The sequence below is a fragment of the Anabrus simplex genome, chromosome 12, assembly GCF_040414725.1.
Source record: "Anabrus simplex isolate iqAnaSimp1 chromosome 12, ASM4041472v1, whole genome shotgun sequence".
Taxonomy (NCBI): Eukaryota; Metazoa; Arthropoda; class Insecta; order Orthoptera; family Tettigoniidae; genus Anabrus; species Anabrus simplex.
Window position 1 is genome coordinate 28,179,888 of NC_090276.1, and position 18,772 is coordinate 28,198,659.

The window sequence follows — 18,772 nt, forward strand, 5'->3', positions numbered from 1 at the left end:
AACCCATACTTTTGGCATGCAATACAGCAATTAACAACATCACCCCCTTTCCTTTCTACTGGCCAACATTCTAATAGGGATTTTTTTCACCAACGGGAAATGAACAGGCTAACCATGGTGTCAACACCATAAAGACACCTTAATGATCATACCGATCAGGTGGGCTAAAAATTAATACTTTGTGAGTATATCTATGACATCCTTTCTTCATGTAGCTTGTTCTTCTTACACTTCCAGTTACATACCTTGAATAATATCCAGCACTAAGCCTGGGTTCCGATATGAGTGGAAGTACATCATGTCTCCTAGACTTCCATCAGTTAAGGCAGGACTAAATACAGGAATCTTGTTTTTAGCAGCCCAGTAACAGATTGAGTCAGGGTCTCCTATCTCTTCTCCTAGGCGGGCAATCACTTTAGACGGTGTCCACAGAACTCCCTAGGCATCAATACAACAAACTGAACATTAAATAAGAAAAAAAAAAGAGTGTAATGTAATTCATAGTTGGTAAAAAAAAAAAAAGTTATATGTATAGGTATGACATTTATATACAAGCATGCAAACTGAGATTCCTCACAACCTGTCCTATAAGAAACTGAATATTGAAGGCCAAGTACTAAGGATGGAGAGTCTATAGGCACAAACAGGACAATAAAAATGGTACAACGAAATTGTAATATGAAGGAATGCCAAAATGACGACATCGGTAACTAGGATAAGGTAGCATTCGATTGCTGATGTGGCAATGTGTTGCCCAAGAAGGACCACAGCAAAAAAGGTGCAAGAGTGACAAAGTGACAGAGTGATAAAGTATGTATGCTATGGCTAACCCTTGTCCTGTTTTTTCTATGCGATCGGGGAGTATGATAAAAATTCATAGAAAATAAGTTACAATCAGCCATGTTTACATTATAGAGGGAACTTAAGTCATTAAAGAGAACTAGGTCATTTATTAATCATACGACAGCTATACACGCACACAAAAAAGTAAGTGGCAAGAGGACTTGTGTCCTTCCACATTTCTTCTCATCCTCTTTTTTAGTACCTACCTTTTAAATATTTTTGCTGAGTTACGAGTATGATTCCTTGATAATAAACAAATAGCTCATTAGATAACGCTGCATAAAAGAGAGGGGTTTTTTTTGTTTTTTTTTGCTAGGCGCTTTACGTCACACCGACACAGATAGGTCTTATGGCGATGATGGGATAGGAAAGGCCTAGGAGTTGGAAGGAAGCGGCCATGGCCTTAATTAATGTACAGCCCCAGCATTTGCCTGGTGTGAGAATGGGAAACCACGGAAAACCATCTTCAGGGCTGCCGACAGTGGGATTCGAACCCACGATCTCCCGGATGCAAGCTCACAGCCGCGCGCCTCTACGCGCACGGCCAACTCGCCTGGTAAGAAAAGAGAGTAAGAGTGGTGAGTCATAAATACGAAGTGCAGCTGTATATGATTCATTATTGGTGTAAACAAAGAGACAAATAAAAGGGAGCAAAAAAAAAAATATATATAAATATAATTCACTCTGCAGCTTGAAGAAAGGAAAATATCAAAACGTAGATATAAAATTTCTGGAGTGTGTTAGAGAAGCAACAGACAAGAGCAACACTGTGAATCATGAAATGATGCAGTTTAAAGTGAATGAAATTTCACAAAGTCTTGATATTGTGGGGAAGGTTTTTAAAGCAAGTAGAGGTTGATCAAAACACTTTATGATATAGATGTTGATTCCCATAGTGAACCTGAAATATTTGTCCCGAACGAGTAAATTTATAATAACAATATAAATGGTCCGTTATTGGGCATTATAAATTTTCCAGCTGTCTCATTCTTGGTTGCCAGCGTTTCGCCCCCGTGTGTTAAGTTGGGCTCATCAGTTGGTACTTAGAACACCCACCAAGACGCATGGCTACTGCATACCACGGAGGCCACTCCGTAGGCTACTTGGAGCCACCAGCAGTGCCGATGAACTATGAGAGACCCCGTCAGTGGCCTCCACGGTATGCACTAGCCATGCGTCTTGGTGGGTACCAACTGATGAGCCCAACTTAGCACACGGGGGCGAAACGCTGGCAACCAGGAATCAGTTAGCTGGAAAATTGATAATGTCCAATAACAGACCATTTATATTGGTATTATGAATTTACTCATTTGGGACAAATATTTCAGGTTCCCTGTGGAAATCAACTTCTATATCATCTGATGGCCAAGCAGGCATCAATTTTTGGTAATGAGACGGGGTCTCTCACGGTGCACAGGCACTGCCGGTGGCTCCAAGTAGCCTACGCAGTGGCCTCCACGGTATGCACTAGCCATGTGTCTTGGTGGGTGTACTAAGTACCAACTGATGAGCCCAACTCAGCACACGAGGGCGAACGCTGGCAACCAAGAATGAGTCAGCTGGAAAATTGATAATGTCCAATAACAGACCATTTATATCGGTATCAAAACACTTTATCTGCCAAAATGGACTAAGTTTGTGGAGGAGGACATCACTGTACCAGCAGCTCCCATCAGATTATAAGTGATTGAATTTCTATGCCCACTTCCATGTCTAAATGGTTAGCATGCTGGACTTTGGTCCAAGGGGTCCCGATTATTATTTTCATTATTATTATTATTATTATTATTATTATTATTATTATTATTATTATTATTATTATTATTATATCATGTTATGTAGTCCACCTTATCTACATACAAATCTATGATCTTGTTGGTTATTATCCACATTACATTCTTTGCTTTACGTCCTCCACTCCAATGAAGAGTGCATCCCTTTCTCAACTCCTTTCATTTTCTTCTCCACGTAACCTCACTCACTCACTCACATCATAGCTATATTATCCTTCTCCATGAGATCAATCACATCTTCTGATGTGAAACATAAATTATTGTTATAAACTGAAATAAAATAAATTGCTCAAGCTCAAACGTCTCTCGTTACAGTTACTTGAGAACAAATCCACTTTATTTACAAGCAAGCTAAATACCTATATTTACTGGCTGCTCGTAATAAGGCACATACAAATTAATATAGTACACATTCAATGGATGCACGAGGGGAGATATGGTGGTCCAAGAAGTGAAGCTGGGCTGGCTTGTAGAGCAATGGACAAAGGCAGAAACAGAGTGGTACCAGAGAAGAGGACATCCATTACCTAGATAATCAAATATGGGTGAGGCAAATAGTGGGGTCACTGATGATGAGAAATGCCCAAGACAAAAGAATCTGGACAGCAACTGGGAAGGCCTTTGTTCCAAAAGGGAGCTGATCAGGAACTGATGATGATGATGATGATCCTAAAGAAACCTTGTCACATCTTTTCCAGACTGACATAAGCTGGGTAAGAGAAGGTATTTTATTTAATAAAATTGTTTGTCTTAAAGATAACCTTGGTAGTTGTCTGATATTTTTTATTACATATTTTAAGGAAACATGCATTCTAGTGAACCTATTAACAGCCATGGAAATGCTGAGGTTTGAAAGGTCAATACAAAACAACAATAAAACTGCTTCATTTAATTCTCTATTATTTTAAATACCTTTTCTTTCTGCTCTCTCAACATTGCATCGAGTATTGGCATCAGCCAATCTTCAAATTGGCAATAATTATCATTGGGTACTAACAGGTTACCAATGCGATTAATTCCTTTCTCTCTCAATCTGCGACCATCAAGATGGAAGTCTCCAAGGTAAGTAGGAGCTAGACATTTGATGATATCTTCCTCTACACCACCAGCTGTTGTAACCACACAGTCTACCTGTAAAAATGTATACCACAAGTCTGAAAGGAATAAAATGTCATGCTACAGAAAGGTAAAATAGTTTTACTTCTACACATGTGAAAAAAAAAAATTGATATTCATTCCCATGGTTTTTTCAATAAAACATTTTATATGTATTTCTAACTTTCTCTACAAAAAATGTTTTCAAAAAGAGAACTTATGTCAACAGTTTCTGGCTTTCAGTGGAATATTTGACCTATGATGATAATAATGGACAAAATCAAAAAACTCACAGACAAATGAACCAGACTACAAACCAAGATCAACAAACATACAATGGGGCATGTGATTTCCGATGAAAAAAGTTAAAATCCGAGAGAATCCACTGAAATTGACTAAAATGATCCAGATAAATAAATAAATAACCAACCGACAATAACCATCATCAGCCAGCATGATGATCCACATATGGAATTAAGTAGTTGTTAAGAATATTATATAGTGTATTTCCTTGGGGAACTCTCTCCTTTTTCTTTTTCACTTTTCTTCAGCCTCATAAAATGAGAGAAAATCATATGAATCTTAAATCTAAATGAGAAATAACTCAAATTGAATGTAGGTACTGAACTGATTGCTGTGTCTGTAGGCAAGAGTATGAACATGCACATTCAATATGGTAACTTCTGGATCACAGGAAAGCCCATATTAGAATAACATGGAGATCCTCATCTGGTGAAAGAAGTCACATAATACTAATTAAGGCCAGTAATAATTGCTGTAGTTGTGCCAAGAGTCTAGACAAGGAACCACAAACTAATGGCACTATCATACATGCTGGAGTTACTTGCCTGCATAAGCCAGTCCTTCAAGCGGCACATATGCAGCAGGGAATAGGAGGAATGAATCTGATAATAACAGTGCCATACTGCCAGGTAGTCAAACACTGAATAGGTATCTTAATTTTAACTGATACAATTGAAGCAAATGCAGGGTGTCCACCAAATCCAGATTTTAAAATTCCCTGACATTTCCTTGTTTTCCAGACATAAAAACCAGTTTTTCCCTGACAAAATGACAAAAAACAAAATTATAAAGGAAGTATCAGTAATATTAAAATACATTTTTTAAAGCAATTAATGTGCATATTAAATTTCAAAACTTGGAAGTTTAATTTAGTCTAATTAAATTCATTTTAAGTTTTTTTTTTTAATGTACTACCATTACTGCTTCAGCGAAGAAATTTCTTCATAGCCACCAACGACTGTTGAGCTTCTGCCATCACCCTCCGCTTCTTTTCTTCTAATTCTTTCAAACCCAAAGCGGCCTTTCTCTTATTATCATCATTATTATTATTATTATTATTATTATTATTATTTTGCAAAGAATCTTCTACTTCCAGTGCTTCACGTTTCTCCTTTATATTTTGAACATACAAAGCATGAGCACTCCTTGCAGCATGGAGCATGTTCTTATTAATGGAGACCTTTTCAATTCCACCAGGGTTTGGGATAGCATCATATATTATTCTTTGTGCTACAAGGGATACTTGTAGCATGTTCTCGACTATAATTTCTTTATTAAAAGGAAAACCACGTTCAAGTGAAGCATTTCCATGAAACAATATTAGTATCATTTTGAGAAATGAAGCCCACTTTACTGTTTTCAAATTTACTGTTGGAAAAACAGTGCAAAGCCAAAAGTGATCTAACCTCTCGTCTTTAGAAGTCAAAGAATTTGGACCATCCATTGAAATTTGTAAGTTTTTTTTAGATGGAGTCCTTGCTGTGCTTGCAAAAAAACCATTTAACAAATTTGAGGAGGTAGAGTGACCAAGAAGCATGGAATCAAAATAAGAAGTGCATACTTCATTAGTATCAGGATTGAAACTATGAACTACAAGATCCATTTGGTTCATCTGAGAAACTTTATTCAGTAACTCGTCAAACCCAACGGTGAAATGTGTGCACTTACTCAAGAACTTGTTTATGGAAATAGAGAGCTAAACCATGAGTGATTCTATATGAAACTTTTGTTCTGTGCAGTTGAACTTTCGAAGTTGTTTCAGAGTCTGGAGACATTACTGGAAACAAACGTACACTAGCTTCACTGGCACGTAAAGAACGGTGTTGCATGACAGTATGCATGCACCATATAATCTCAGCTTTGGTTACTTGCTCTCCTGAAAGATAATTCTGTAGACATCTCGTCTCTGGTGAACCTTCTTTAATGGAAGAAGAAGAAGAAGTGGAGTCATATCTGATACGGTTTGTTGTGGTAGCTGTGGCAGGCAGAGGGCAACTTGTGCGCAGCCAGGTATTATCTACTGAGTTTAAATCTCTTGTTACTTCACTATTCGAATGTTCCTTTTTAAAATAACTTGAAAGGGATGACGAGAACTGGCTGAACTTGACACTACTGGCATGATCTTTCCTCCCATGTGACTTTTTAATGCCTGCTTCCCAATCCTGTTAACAGTAAATGATGTTTTACATATTATGCAGATTACAATATTATGCAATATGCTGAAAATTTGTCTTGAGGCATAGATTTCAACCATGTTCTGAAAGTACCATCAAGCAGCCACCTTTCATTAAACAAAGTTTTCCTTGGCTTTGATGAAGATATTGTTAGCTAAAAAAAGAAGAAAGATAAGGATATTGTAAAAATCTTTTAAATAGTCCTAAATTCCGCACAGCTTTCTTCTAAATTGACAGTTCGTAAAACCTGTGAGCATTGCCTTATCTATGCTGCCAGCACTCTACTGTTTCAATAACAGCTGATGCAATATAACTGCGACACACAGCCCTCGTAAAATGTAATACTGCACTACAAAAATCACACGCGAATCACTAGTGAAAACAAATTTGCAAATCCTTCTAAGATAGTGCATGCACTTCCTAACAATATCCGACACAAACAAGAATAGGTACATTATTAATAAGAATAAAAGAAATAAATTACTTGCAACTAATGACTGGCATAGGAAGGATGTTATATGGCTGATCGAGACCACGGTGCCAATTTTTGCTGAGTCACATTCTTGCCACTTGTCTTTTTTATTTATTTATTTATTTATTTATTTATTTATTCAGGATCAGCAACAGCATAACGCCGAATTACAACGATCTGAGCTATGTACAATAGATATGAATCTAAAATGAAAGATATATAAATACTTACAAAGGACACGAATATACACAATAAAAACTGTACAATCATATATAATACATATTTACATAAACAACGTTATTAACAAAGAAAAATACATTTACAGTAAATACAGGAGCAGAACGGGAAAGAACAAGAAGGAAAATTAAGTTATATGATAAACATCATGACAGAAGGAAGGAAACGTTACGAAGAGATCTAGGTTGTTGTTGATTAAACATTGCTGGAATACGTACAGAAAGTGACCTTTGTGTGAGAGAAAGCCGGGAGTAAGGAGTATGGAATAGGGTCTTCATTCTGGTATTACGGGATGGGACGTGGAGGGGAAATAAGGAAGCTAAATCTGGAGACCTAAACAGACCATTAACTGCTTTGTATAGCAGCTTTAGGTCGGCTACTTTCCTCCGAGCAGAAAGAGTCTTGAGGTTCAGTTTCCCAAGCACTTGGATAGTGCTTAGATTGCGACATGCAGGGACCCTGGCTCTGACGATAGCACAGAAAAAAGATTGTACACGGTCAAGGTGGCTGAGGTTTGAAGAAGCAGAAATGGACCAGACTGGAGAGGCGTATTCAACAATAGGTAAGATACAGGAGACGCAGAATGCTCTGAGGGCATTTACATCTGTGATGCCAGAAAACCTGTACAGTAAACCAAGGAGTGACATAGCACGTGAGGTAACCCTGTTTATGTGCGAGACAAACAACAATTTACTGTCAAAATGCACTCCTAAGTCTTTTTGATTGTCAACAAGAGCAATCGGTTGGTTCAGTAGGTGATATTCTTGTAGAACGGGGGATTTACGAAGTGTGAACGAAATGGTGGAACACTTGGAGGGATGAGGTTTAAGACGCCATGTAGTACACCAACCTGATAGTGAATCAAGTGCATTTTGCAATTGGATTGTATCTGTAGGAGAATCGATCTGCTTGAAGATTTTACAATCATCAGCAAAGAGCAGTATTTCACATGAATGGTGGGAAACAGTATCGATAAGGTCATCAATAAACAGGGCAAAAAGAAGTGGACCAAGGACACTACCCTGCGGGACACCAGAGAGGGTGGTGGTGAGAGAAGAACTGCATCCATCAAGAACAACGCGCTGTAGTCTTTCGCTCAGAAAGCTATTAATTAGAGCTAGGAGTATCCCATGCACGTTAAACCGTTCAGAAAGTTTGTGCACAAGAAGGGTGCGATCCACGGTATCAAAGGCTTTCGCGATGTCGATATAGCATACATCAAGTTGAGAGCCCGCGTGGATGGCAGACGTGGCATGATGGAGGAGGATAGCCAAGTTAGTTACGCAGGAGCTTCCAGGAAGGAAACCATGCTGCTGAGGGGATATATAGGGATTTGTAAACGCAAGCAAATGCTGATGGATGATCCTTTCACAAATGATTGATAAAGCAGGTAATATAGAGACCGGGCGATAATTTGCAATATCCGACCTCTGTCCACCTTTAAGAACTGGTGTGATATACGCAAGTTTCCAGGAGCTCGGAAAGTAGCCGACTGAGAAGCACCGATTGAATATCACACTAATAGGGTATGAAAGACTTACTGCTGTATTCCTAAGGAAGATAGGACTGAGACCATCAGGACCAGTGGGTTTATTTTCTGACAAAGACGAAAGTAGGGAGTACACTTCAGATTCAGTGGTAGAAATATTACTGAGGCTATGGGAAGTAACAGGTTTGATTTTAGGAAACTCAGCATACTGCACAGGTTTAACAAAATTAGAGGTAAAATATTCATTAAATAATTCAGATCTATCTGTTCCACTGGCTACAGACTGGTCCCAGGTTACTACTTCCGGTATTCGTTTATTGTCTCTTCTGTTATTTATAAGTGACCAGAACCTTTTACTGTTGTGTTTTACTTCAATGCAGGCTCCGTTAATATAGTCAGAGTAATCCCGCCTTAATAAGTACTTGTGGTGTTTGCGAAGGTCCGAGAATATTTTATAATTACTCTCGGAAGGCGCATTCTTCCATTGTCTCCAGGCTACCGATTTTTGTAGTTCAGCACTTTTAGTATCACTCTTCTTCCATGGAGGGAATTTTCTGGACATCGAACGAGTAGGAATGAGGTCCCGAATCACAGCAAGCGTCCAATCATAAAATAAGTCCACCGCATCTTGAACTTCACCCACATGCAACAAATGCCATGGTAACAGGGACAGGGTACGATTCACAGTCTGCCAGTCAACTTTACGCCACACAGGCACAGAGCTCCTAAGGACAGGTCGATGACATCTCGGAGCACGGGGAGGGGTGAGAGTGAAAGTTGCTTCAAAGGACTTGTGGTTGGAGTTTAAAATATTTCGTCCCACAGAAACAGATGAGGGCTTGTTATAGGAAAGCAGGTAGTCAAGAAGACTATTTCCGCAGGTGTTTTCCAAGACATGCTGTTTAAAGTTCAGTCCAGTAATATAGTGGTCCATATACCATTTGTCAAGGCTATTAGAAGGCTGACCTAATGAAGGGGAAATCCAGGAGACAGACAGATTAAAGTCTCCTAGTATGACAATGTTATCTTTGGAATGAACGGCTTTAAGCACAGAGGAAAGAAAAGCTTCAGAATAGCTGAGATAAGAACGAGGTGGTCTATAGAAACATGCAAAAAGATATTTTATGTTATGAAATGTAACTTCAACCCAAACAGCTTCACAGTCATTCATCAGGTCGGAGCGTAGGGTCGCATGCCATTTAGATTTGACAGCGATTAAAACACCCCCTCCCCGGGATCCTGTTCTACGATCGGCCCTAAATAAGGAAAACTCTTTTGAGAGTGGAATTTCAGAGTCTAACACAAAATCCGTCAACCAAGTTTCACTTAAGGCGATAACGTCGAAAGCAGCTAATTCTTGAACATGAAGTTCACAGTCTGTAATCTTATTTTTTATGGACCTGATATTTTGACAGTACACGGAGAACTCATTATTCATTGTCGGCCCAGGGTTAATTTGCACATCACCAGACAGGAGTAACAGTGTTAGTAAGAAACTTAACGGGGAACGGCGCGCATGACAGCGTAATTTCAACGAATCGTGGGTCGATGTTGGGACCTTAAGAAAACAAGACAGGTTAGCCGTCGGTAAGGAAGGAAAATAAAACTTACGATCCGAAGTTAACCAGACTCCTGCCTGTGAGAGGGCAAAGGAAGTTTCCACGTTCCATTGTGTACCTGCAGGCCCTGAAGGCGGATCACTCGCAGCAGTTGAGGACGCCGGCCCCGTAGTGTGCGTAAGCTTGTCACACCCCGACCACGTGGCGCACAAACACAATCTCATTGTTTTCACCATTATATCGTCACACATCGCACACTCACTACACTCCACATCATCACTAAATTCCTCGGAAGAAATTCCAACACAATTCGAGACAGCAAATCCTTGATTAACCACACATATTACTAAAGTAGCACAGAGGATACCCACACTGAGATATTCGCTCGCCATCTTAAATACTGAGGTATGATACACAGACTAACTATATACTAACCAACACACGGATGTAAATACAATTCCATCTACACTGAACACTATTAAACCTATACCACACACACCGAGTGAGGTAGCTTAACCACATGGTGATGTAGACAATACAATTGTCAGCCAGGTTTCGAAATTGCACTCAATCGATATAAATCGATATGAATGGCAGCATGAGATTGGCTGGATCAAGACCGAATACATCCAAACATACTTCACAAACTCAAAATCTCTTAACCAACAAACAAGCTTTTATGTCGCACCGACACAGCTAGGTCTTATGGCGACGATGGGACAGGAAAGTCCTAGGAATGGGAAGGAAGCAGCTGTGGTCTTAATTAAGGTACAGCCCCAGCATTTGCCTGGAGTGAAAATGAGAAACCACGGAAAACCATCTTCAGGGCTGCCGACAGTGGGATTCGAACCCACTATCTCCTGAATGCGAGCTCACAGCTGCGCGCTCCTAACCGCACGGCCAACTCGCCCGGTAACCTTCATCTCGCAATGTGACGTCACTATTTTAAATCTTGTTCTGTATTCACAAAATTACACATGATATTACAAGCTAGTCGTGCCTCAAAACTTCCGAACCCCTCACACGAAAGATAGGTTGGAAACTCAACGTGGCGCAGCCCAAATGGTGTTACGATGCACTACACATTTACATAAGGCTTACCTACGTCAGCGCATTTAATAATAATGATCATGAGTACTCGAATGAGTATTAAGTTTAAGAGAATTTCACACTTTTCTGCATTCAGTCGGTGTTTTATGTCTGTTTTTACATTTTACGAGGTAGTAACTATCGCACAAGTCATTACATAGTAAACAAACACAGTCATCCGTTGGGTTGTGGAATTTTGTCTATATGCATATATTGTTGTGGAAGCCATGTATTTAAGCGATTAGAAAAACTGAGAACGCAATATAGGCCAAATTCATCAAGCTCACCATTCCTCAACAATACAGAATACTCAATAGTAAGCAGATCAAAACATTGAAAATTCGATCAATCTAACATATAGCTATTGATATTATTGGTTACTTCACATTCGAGATCACATTTTATTAACTCATTACGATTTAATTCCTGGCATAAAAGGAATGCCCTAGAGTAATGTTATAAAAACTGAAAAATGTGTTTATATTACATGGATCTGGCAGAAGAATGAATTTCCAGAATTTTTTCTGAATTCCCTGACATTTCCAGGTTTTTCAGTTATTTATCGAATTCCCTGACATTTCCCTGTTTCCCAGGTTTTCCATACGGGTGGACACCCTGAAATGTGTTAGTTTTTTAAGGAAAGGATATAAGAATGTTTTTTGTGGGGGACAGGAGTGACAATAATTTATTCTCATTAAAATTGCTTAGAATGAAACAGCTGATCTTAATGTAATTGCGAATATGAAAACAGTGATCTTTTCTGGATTTTAAACCAATCCCAAAATGATGTCTGGGCTACATTACTCTTACATGATTGGTACACGTCTAATCTATCAAGTCATCGATCTGGAGACTAGTTGGATCCTGAAATATCACCACTGACGGATATGCACAAAAACCATAGGCGGTGCCATAATGAGGCGTATTGGGCAAGATGAGGAATGAGGTAGTCTAATAACAAATGAAATTATTAATGATACATTTTCTATCTGAAACTACACAAAACAAAATTCATTCCTTGCCTTGATATCTATATAAGTTTGTCAACCAGCCACTGTACACTACAGCGAATGAGCTCTCTCTGCCTGCAAGCACAAACAACACTGCCTGGCTGTCATCACAGTGCACAAAAGAAAACTACAGGCCAGTTGATGACGCATGGTCTAGATGAAGGGCAAATAAGTAAAATATGAATACCAGAGTTCATGATCCAACCATTAAAATAGTACGTTTAAGACAAACAAATAACACTAATGAAGCACATCGATATAACGACCACCGACCAAAGAAAAATGGGATAAGAAATCTGTGGGAACCGTAACAAGTTCAAAGGGGTCATCTTAACTTCTTGTGATTCACCTGGACACAATACATTGGAACTGAACTGCCCGTCACATGGAGCAAAGTCGTGTCTTGAGCACAGACTCCCAAGAAGAAGGAGTGTTAACACAACATTATTACCAAAGTATCACAAAAATAATTCAAAACTGAGGAAAGTCCACCTTTTTGCCCCAATTTTAAATTGTTTTAAATATTCTTTGTCAATATGAACTTGAATATGAAATTTATTTCATGGAATAAAGTATCACTAGTCATCTCCCAGTGCCCCCAGGGAACCTCTGTCCGTTGCCCGTAAGTAACACTTATTAGTCCTCTATTAGAAAGTGTTTAACTGTTTCAGTAAAGGTTAAAGAATCTCTTTCATGGAGAGAACCAACCCAAGTAAACCAAGACTTGGTAGTTTTCTATTTTGTTTTGTTAAATGCTGGAGAAGGAGTTGCTGAATGTCACTTGTAACAATTTTGTAAATAAATGCTTTTGTTAGAGGATTCCATAAGAGTATTAACTCTTAACAACCAGCCTACCCATGTCCACAAGTTACCATCATAAGCAGTCCCTATAACTCCAATCCTCAAGGAATTGGCCTACAAGTGACCTAATCATCTACTTAGTAGATTCAGCCATCAGACAAGGATACAACACTGTAAATGTAGCCTAAAATGCATAAGAGATAATTAGTATTAAATTAAAATTTGAATTGGTAGACACTAGCCTTCTGTTGCATCACTGTGCTACTCACTGCCTGCATCATGCAAGAATGTAATGAAATTGAGAAACGGATAAGTTACTTGAAATTAATTATGAACCCTAAGTTGGTCCTCAAAATGAAGCAAGCAAACTCATCATTTTATGTGACTGCTGATATCTTGACCATAGCTATGGACCTCCAGTTTTACACAGAATAAGAACTGCAAGGATGTGACTTTTCATTTTAAAAATCCCATGTGCACTGACTGGGATTCGAACAGTGGTCATCTTGATGAGAAACCAGTGATAACTCTTGAAATGATGAGGCAGTACTGTTTCACTGACAGACAATGATACCCCATTCATTTATCTCTGCACCAGCTACACCCAATAACAGACCCACCGATGAAAGGAAAACTTTCAATCATGAAGTTTTTACAAGAGGTAAAACATAAATGAACGTTTTTAAGTTTCAAAATTGCAATAAGCTCCATATAATTTCTTAATATGGATATTATCAGAGTGACTTTCTTCCTCTTTTTTATGAATTAAGTAATTAACTAAAAGGGAAATCTTAAGGGGATGAACAAGCTGTCCACCAATTGCTTAGTTGAGAATGATATGAAGAAAAAAAAAAGTAATATTGAGAATTCTTATGGAAAAATAATCATACCATTCTGTGTTGAACTAGGAAGCGGATAGTATCTCTAACACCAGCAGACACCATATTTGAAGTATAACCTAGAAATATAGTGCAGTTTGTACGTCTTCTAACAAATTCATCCTCTTCTAGAGAATCATCCTGCATGTCTTCGGGAAGAGGTTTACGTCGACATGCCAACTGAAAATGATAAAAGAAAAGTATCCTAATTTAATACACCCAGTTCACACGAAAAATCAACAGCATCACTTCATATTGACTCTTGAGCATCTTAAATCTGGAAAATAAACATGACATACAAAAGTAGGTTACCCATTTGGTGAAAGGTTTAATGCTAGGGCATGGATTTATGCTAATAAACAGACTAAGTGACCACCTAATGTTTGTAGGTATACATACAAAGGTAATTCCGTAAATAAATTTCACGTGTCTGTTATGTCCAGTACTTTTCTTTTAAGAAATCAAATACTGTGTTAATAGGAAAAGAACTGTACAAATTTTACTTTTCTACATACTGTAGTTTCCATGAACTTTGAGACACCTATCATACCTTTGCACGAGCTTCAAAAGTCAGCTCTCCTAAAATTCTGTACCTAATGCCAAGACAATCACAGAAACTGGGTGTCCCAAATCAACATTACAGGTGTAATGGTGTCCAGATAGTACTTTCTTCAAAACAAGAAATGTATGAAATTAACTGGGACTGTATAGGACAAGGAAGTCCATGCATTCCCATTTGAATCTTTCCACATGAGCTGCTCTTGATGCTGTTGTGCGAGGTCGTAGGTTGTCATGCAGAAACTCAACATAAGACCTAAGCAGTCCTGGTCTCTTTAATCGAATAGCAGCTTTCAACCTTTTCAGTGTATTACAGTATCCCAGGGCATTTATCGTTTCATCTCAAAGGAATTCAAGCAACAAAACTCCTTTCTGAGTTGCAAAACACAATCAGACAGGCTGGCAGACAGTGTAACTTTAACACTTTTACTGGACTGGGGAACTTGGGTGCTCTGTTCCTGCCTCAATTTCATGTCCGTCATGGAACTGCTGACACCATTGCCAAACCATTGACTCCAATATCACACCTGGATCATACACCACAATGAGCTGCATATGGGTTTCTGTATCACTCTTGCCACTTGCCCATGAGCAGCAGGCAACTGCCCTAACCTCCTCAACTGTCCATACCAGTCAGCATTCATGGCACAGGCATGCACTTTGCAGTCGTACAGTGCTTCAGCCTTCTCCTGTGAAGACAAGGCATGGACTCTTTGCGGTCCCATGACATGCAGTGAACATAGTGAACTGCAGATGGTATCATTTCCTTCTATATACATTACTTCCAAACATATAAATATACAGAACTTCTTTTCAGAAATACCCAAGAAGAAATGACTGTGAGTTATAAGATTTGTATATCATTTCACCCTAATAATTAAAATAATGATAACTGTCCTGTAAGGAATTCTTCAACTACACATTAAATCTACTTATACAAATAACTCTGCTGGGATTTGATCCTGGATCCTCTTAGAGATTAGTCCTTAACCAGCTCAAACATACAGCTAGACCAACACTATAACCTGAAAAGATAAATCTACAGGGTGGTGCATGACATGATCCTCTATTTCCTTTTCATATATTTCAATAATTGATATGAATAAAACACTCAGAGTCTGAAGAGCACTTGCAGCAGTCTTTGCAAAAACCCTTGAACTTGCAAAAACAATTGAAATGTAATTTACGTCGCTGTCACTAGGAAGTGGTGATGATTCTTGTTTAAAGAGGAAGTACAACTAGGCAACCATCCTCTAATTAACACTAATCAGACAGAAAAAATGCAAGGGACTCGACACTTCAAAAAATGGAGATATCAGCCACAGGAAGACAAGGGCCACGAAGGGCGTGAAAAATGAAACACTCCCTAGCCCTCACAAACCTAATAGCGTCGGGGTCGGAAAAGAACAAGAGTTGACCAAGAGAGGTCAGATAGGATAGATGAAAGTGAGGAGCCTGGCACAATTAATTGGAAGCAATGCCAGGACTCAGCTAAGAGTCCCATTGTCGCTAACCCACACACCAAAGTTCAGAGCCCCTGGGGCCCGTATTAGTCCCCTCTCATGACAGGCAGGGGATACCGTGGGTGTTATTCTACTGCCCTCACCCACAGGGGGGACTGTCACTAGGAGTATAAGTGTACAACACAGTATAAAAGGAAGGTTTACAACACAACAGCAATCATCAACTGTATTCTTCCTCCTCCTCCTCTTCTTCTTCCTCCGCTTTTCACACATCTGTGGGGTCACGGGTGCGAACTGCGTTGCACATATGGATTTGGTCCTGTTTTACGGCTGGATGCCCTTGCTGATGCCAACCCTATATGAAAGGATGTAATCACTATTGCATGTTTCTGTGGTGGTTCGTAGTGTGGTCTGTTGTCTGAATATGAAGAGAAGTGTGTTGGAACAGACACAAACACCCAGTCCCCGAGCCAGAAGAATTAATCAGAACCAATTAAAATTCCCAACCCGGCCGGGAATCGACCCCAGAACCCTCTGAACTGAAGGGCAGAATACTGACAATTCAGCCAACAAGTCAGACCATCATCAACTGTGTTGTTGTTTGCTAAATCAAGAAGCATTGTTGTGACTCACAGTGTTTCAGAGATTAGTTTTATACACTATGGCCTTTTCGAGAAACATGATCCACAGACTGTACAAAGTTTTAAGTTGAAGAAACTTTTTTTTGCTACTGGTTTAACGTTGCACTAACACAGAGAAGGTTTCTGGCAATGGAAGGATGAAAAATGGCTAGGATTGGGCAGGTAGAGGCCATGGCTCTAATTAAGGTATAGCTCCAGCATCTGCCTGGTGTGAAAATGGGAAACGATGGAAAACCATATTCAGGGCTGCCAACTGTGGGATTCGAACCCGCCATCTCGAGAATGCAAGCTCACAGCTACACAACCCTAACCGTATGGCTAACTCACTCAGCAGGAAGGAAGAGTATTGGAACTGAAGAGTCCCTAACAAAGCCTGTGCTTTTGTGACAAGATCGAAGCTGTTAAGAGCTGCTATGCACAGGAGCCCTGGCAAGTCATCCTTGGGGTCTTCTAGAGAGGAAACATGTTTCCAAAAGGCCTCAAGGTCTAATGGAATTAAGAGAAGACTTATTGCTCAACAAGTGGTAAAATTATGGGAGACATGTGACGTAGAATAACTGGTTACATTGATGTTTGCTAACTTAAGTTAACAATTAAAATGGTGGTCATTTTGAGCATGTGCTGCATTAGACAAATTTTCCATAATGCAATTTTTATTGTGATATATGTGTGCTTTAAAGTTTCATCAAACAACAAATTAGGGGATCACTTCGTACACCACCTTGTATTAGTCACGTCAACAACCTACAGTCCTGCGTGGCTGTAAGGTCAGCATGATGTCCTTCGGTTCAGAGAGTCCCTGGTTTTGATTCCTGTCTGGGTTGGGAATTATAACTGTGTCTGATTAATCTGTCTAATTTAAACATAAGAGTTTCATTTTTGGTCCGTATTGAACTGAGAATGGAAGATAGGAAAGACTAGAAAGGGTCCACCTTTTCAATACAAAAATGTTATAGTTTATTTATAACATGTATTTGTACTTGGGACTAGTTTCGACGCTGTGTTGGCGTCATCATCAGCCAAAAAATGGGAAAATAGGCCAGTGTGTAGGCATTCATATTACACAAGGTGTTACATTAAACAATACAAATCTTGCAAGGAGATAAAAACATGGATGAATATAGAAACAAATGAATCGTTGAGAAAGCAAAAGTTATACATGTTAAAAAATAACCTTAACCACACATCTTGCAGTGCGAAAATATTCTTCTTGAATGATTCCTGAGTATAAAACACACGCGCACACATTTCTGAAGAGCCAGCAGGCAGGACAAAGTAAAGTGAAACCTTAAGAGTTCATCATTTTTTCTATGTTCCGATTAAATAATGAAGTCTCCCTTGAGTTCCTGATAAATATACACAACAGGAAATTCTCCTTCACTCTCAACAATAGCTATAAAGACCAACGGTAAATTTCATTTTTCAAAGACGTGAAAGCATGATCTTGAACGTGATGTAACTCCTTTCATTTAACCCATTTTTTACACAAGGTGTTACATTAAATAATACATCTCACGAGGAGATAAAAACAGGGACGAATGTAGAAACACATGCATCGTTGAGAGAGCAAAAGTTGTACATATTAAAAATAAGCTTAACCACACAACTTGCAGTGCGAAAATATTTGAATTTGAAAGATTCTTGAATGAAAGACGCACGCGCACACACTTCTAAAGAGCCAGCAGGCAGGAAAAAGTAAGGTGAAACCTTAAGAGTTCTTCTGAGAAGAGTTCATCATACTTTCAATGTTCCGACTAACTAATGAAGTCTCGTTTGAGTTCCTGATAAACATACACAATAGGAAATTAAACAATACACATCTTACAAGGAGATAAAAACAGGGAAAGTTATACATATTAAAAATAGTCTAAACCACACATCCTGCAGTGTGAAAATATTCGTCTTGAATGATTCCTGAATACAAAACACACGCGCATACAATTCCGAAGAGCCAGCAGGCAGGAAAAAGTAAAGTGAAACCTTAAGAGTTCTTCTGAGAAGAGTTCATCGTTTTTTCTATGTTCCGACTAGCTAATGAAGTCTCACTTGAGTTCCTGATAAACATATACAAACATATACATGTATATGTTTATCAGGAACTCAAGTGAGACTTCATTAGCTAGTCGGAACATAGAAACATAGAAAAAACGATGAACTCTTCTCAGAAGAACTCTTAAGGTTTCACTTTACTTTTTCCTGCCTGCTGGCTCTTCGGAATTGTATGCGCGTGTGTTTTGTATTCAGGAATCATTCAAGATGAATATTTTCACACTGCAGGATGTGTGGTTTAGACTATTTTTAATATGTATAACTTTCCCTGTTTTTATCTCCTTGTAAGATGTGTATTGTTTAATTTCCTATTGTGTA

At 38.9% G+C, this 18,772-nt stretch overlaps 1 protein-coding gene across 1 annotated transcript in view; it reads right to left on the reverse strand.

Moving 5' to 3' along the window:
• Dhps (Deoxyhypusine synthase) overlaps positions 1–18,772 on the reverse strand; it is a 43,325-nt gene that overhangs the window by 13,266 nt on the left and 11,287 nt on the right. The window contains exons 3-5 of the mRNA XM_068229774.1: positions 13,756–13,923; positions 3,549–3,767; positions 246–438 (exon numbers count right to left, since the gene is read on the reverse strand). Of these exons, the coding sequence (XP_068085875.1) occupies positions 246–438; positions 3,549–3,767; positions 13,756–13,923 (580 nt within the window). The remainder of the gene's footprint in view (positions 1–245; positions 439–3,548; positions 3,768–13,755; positions 13,924–18,772) is intronic.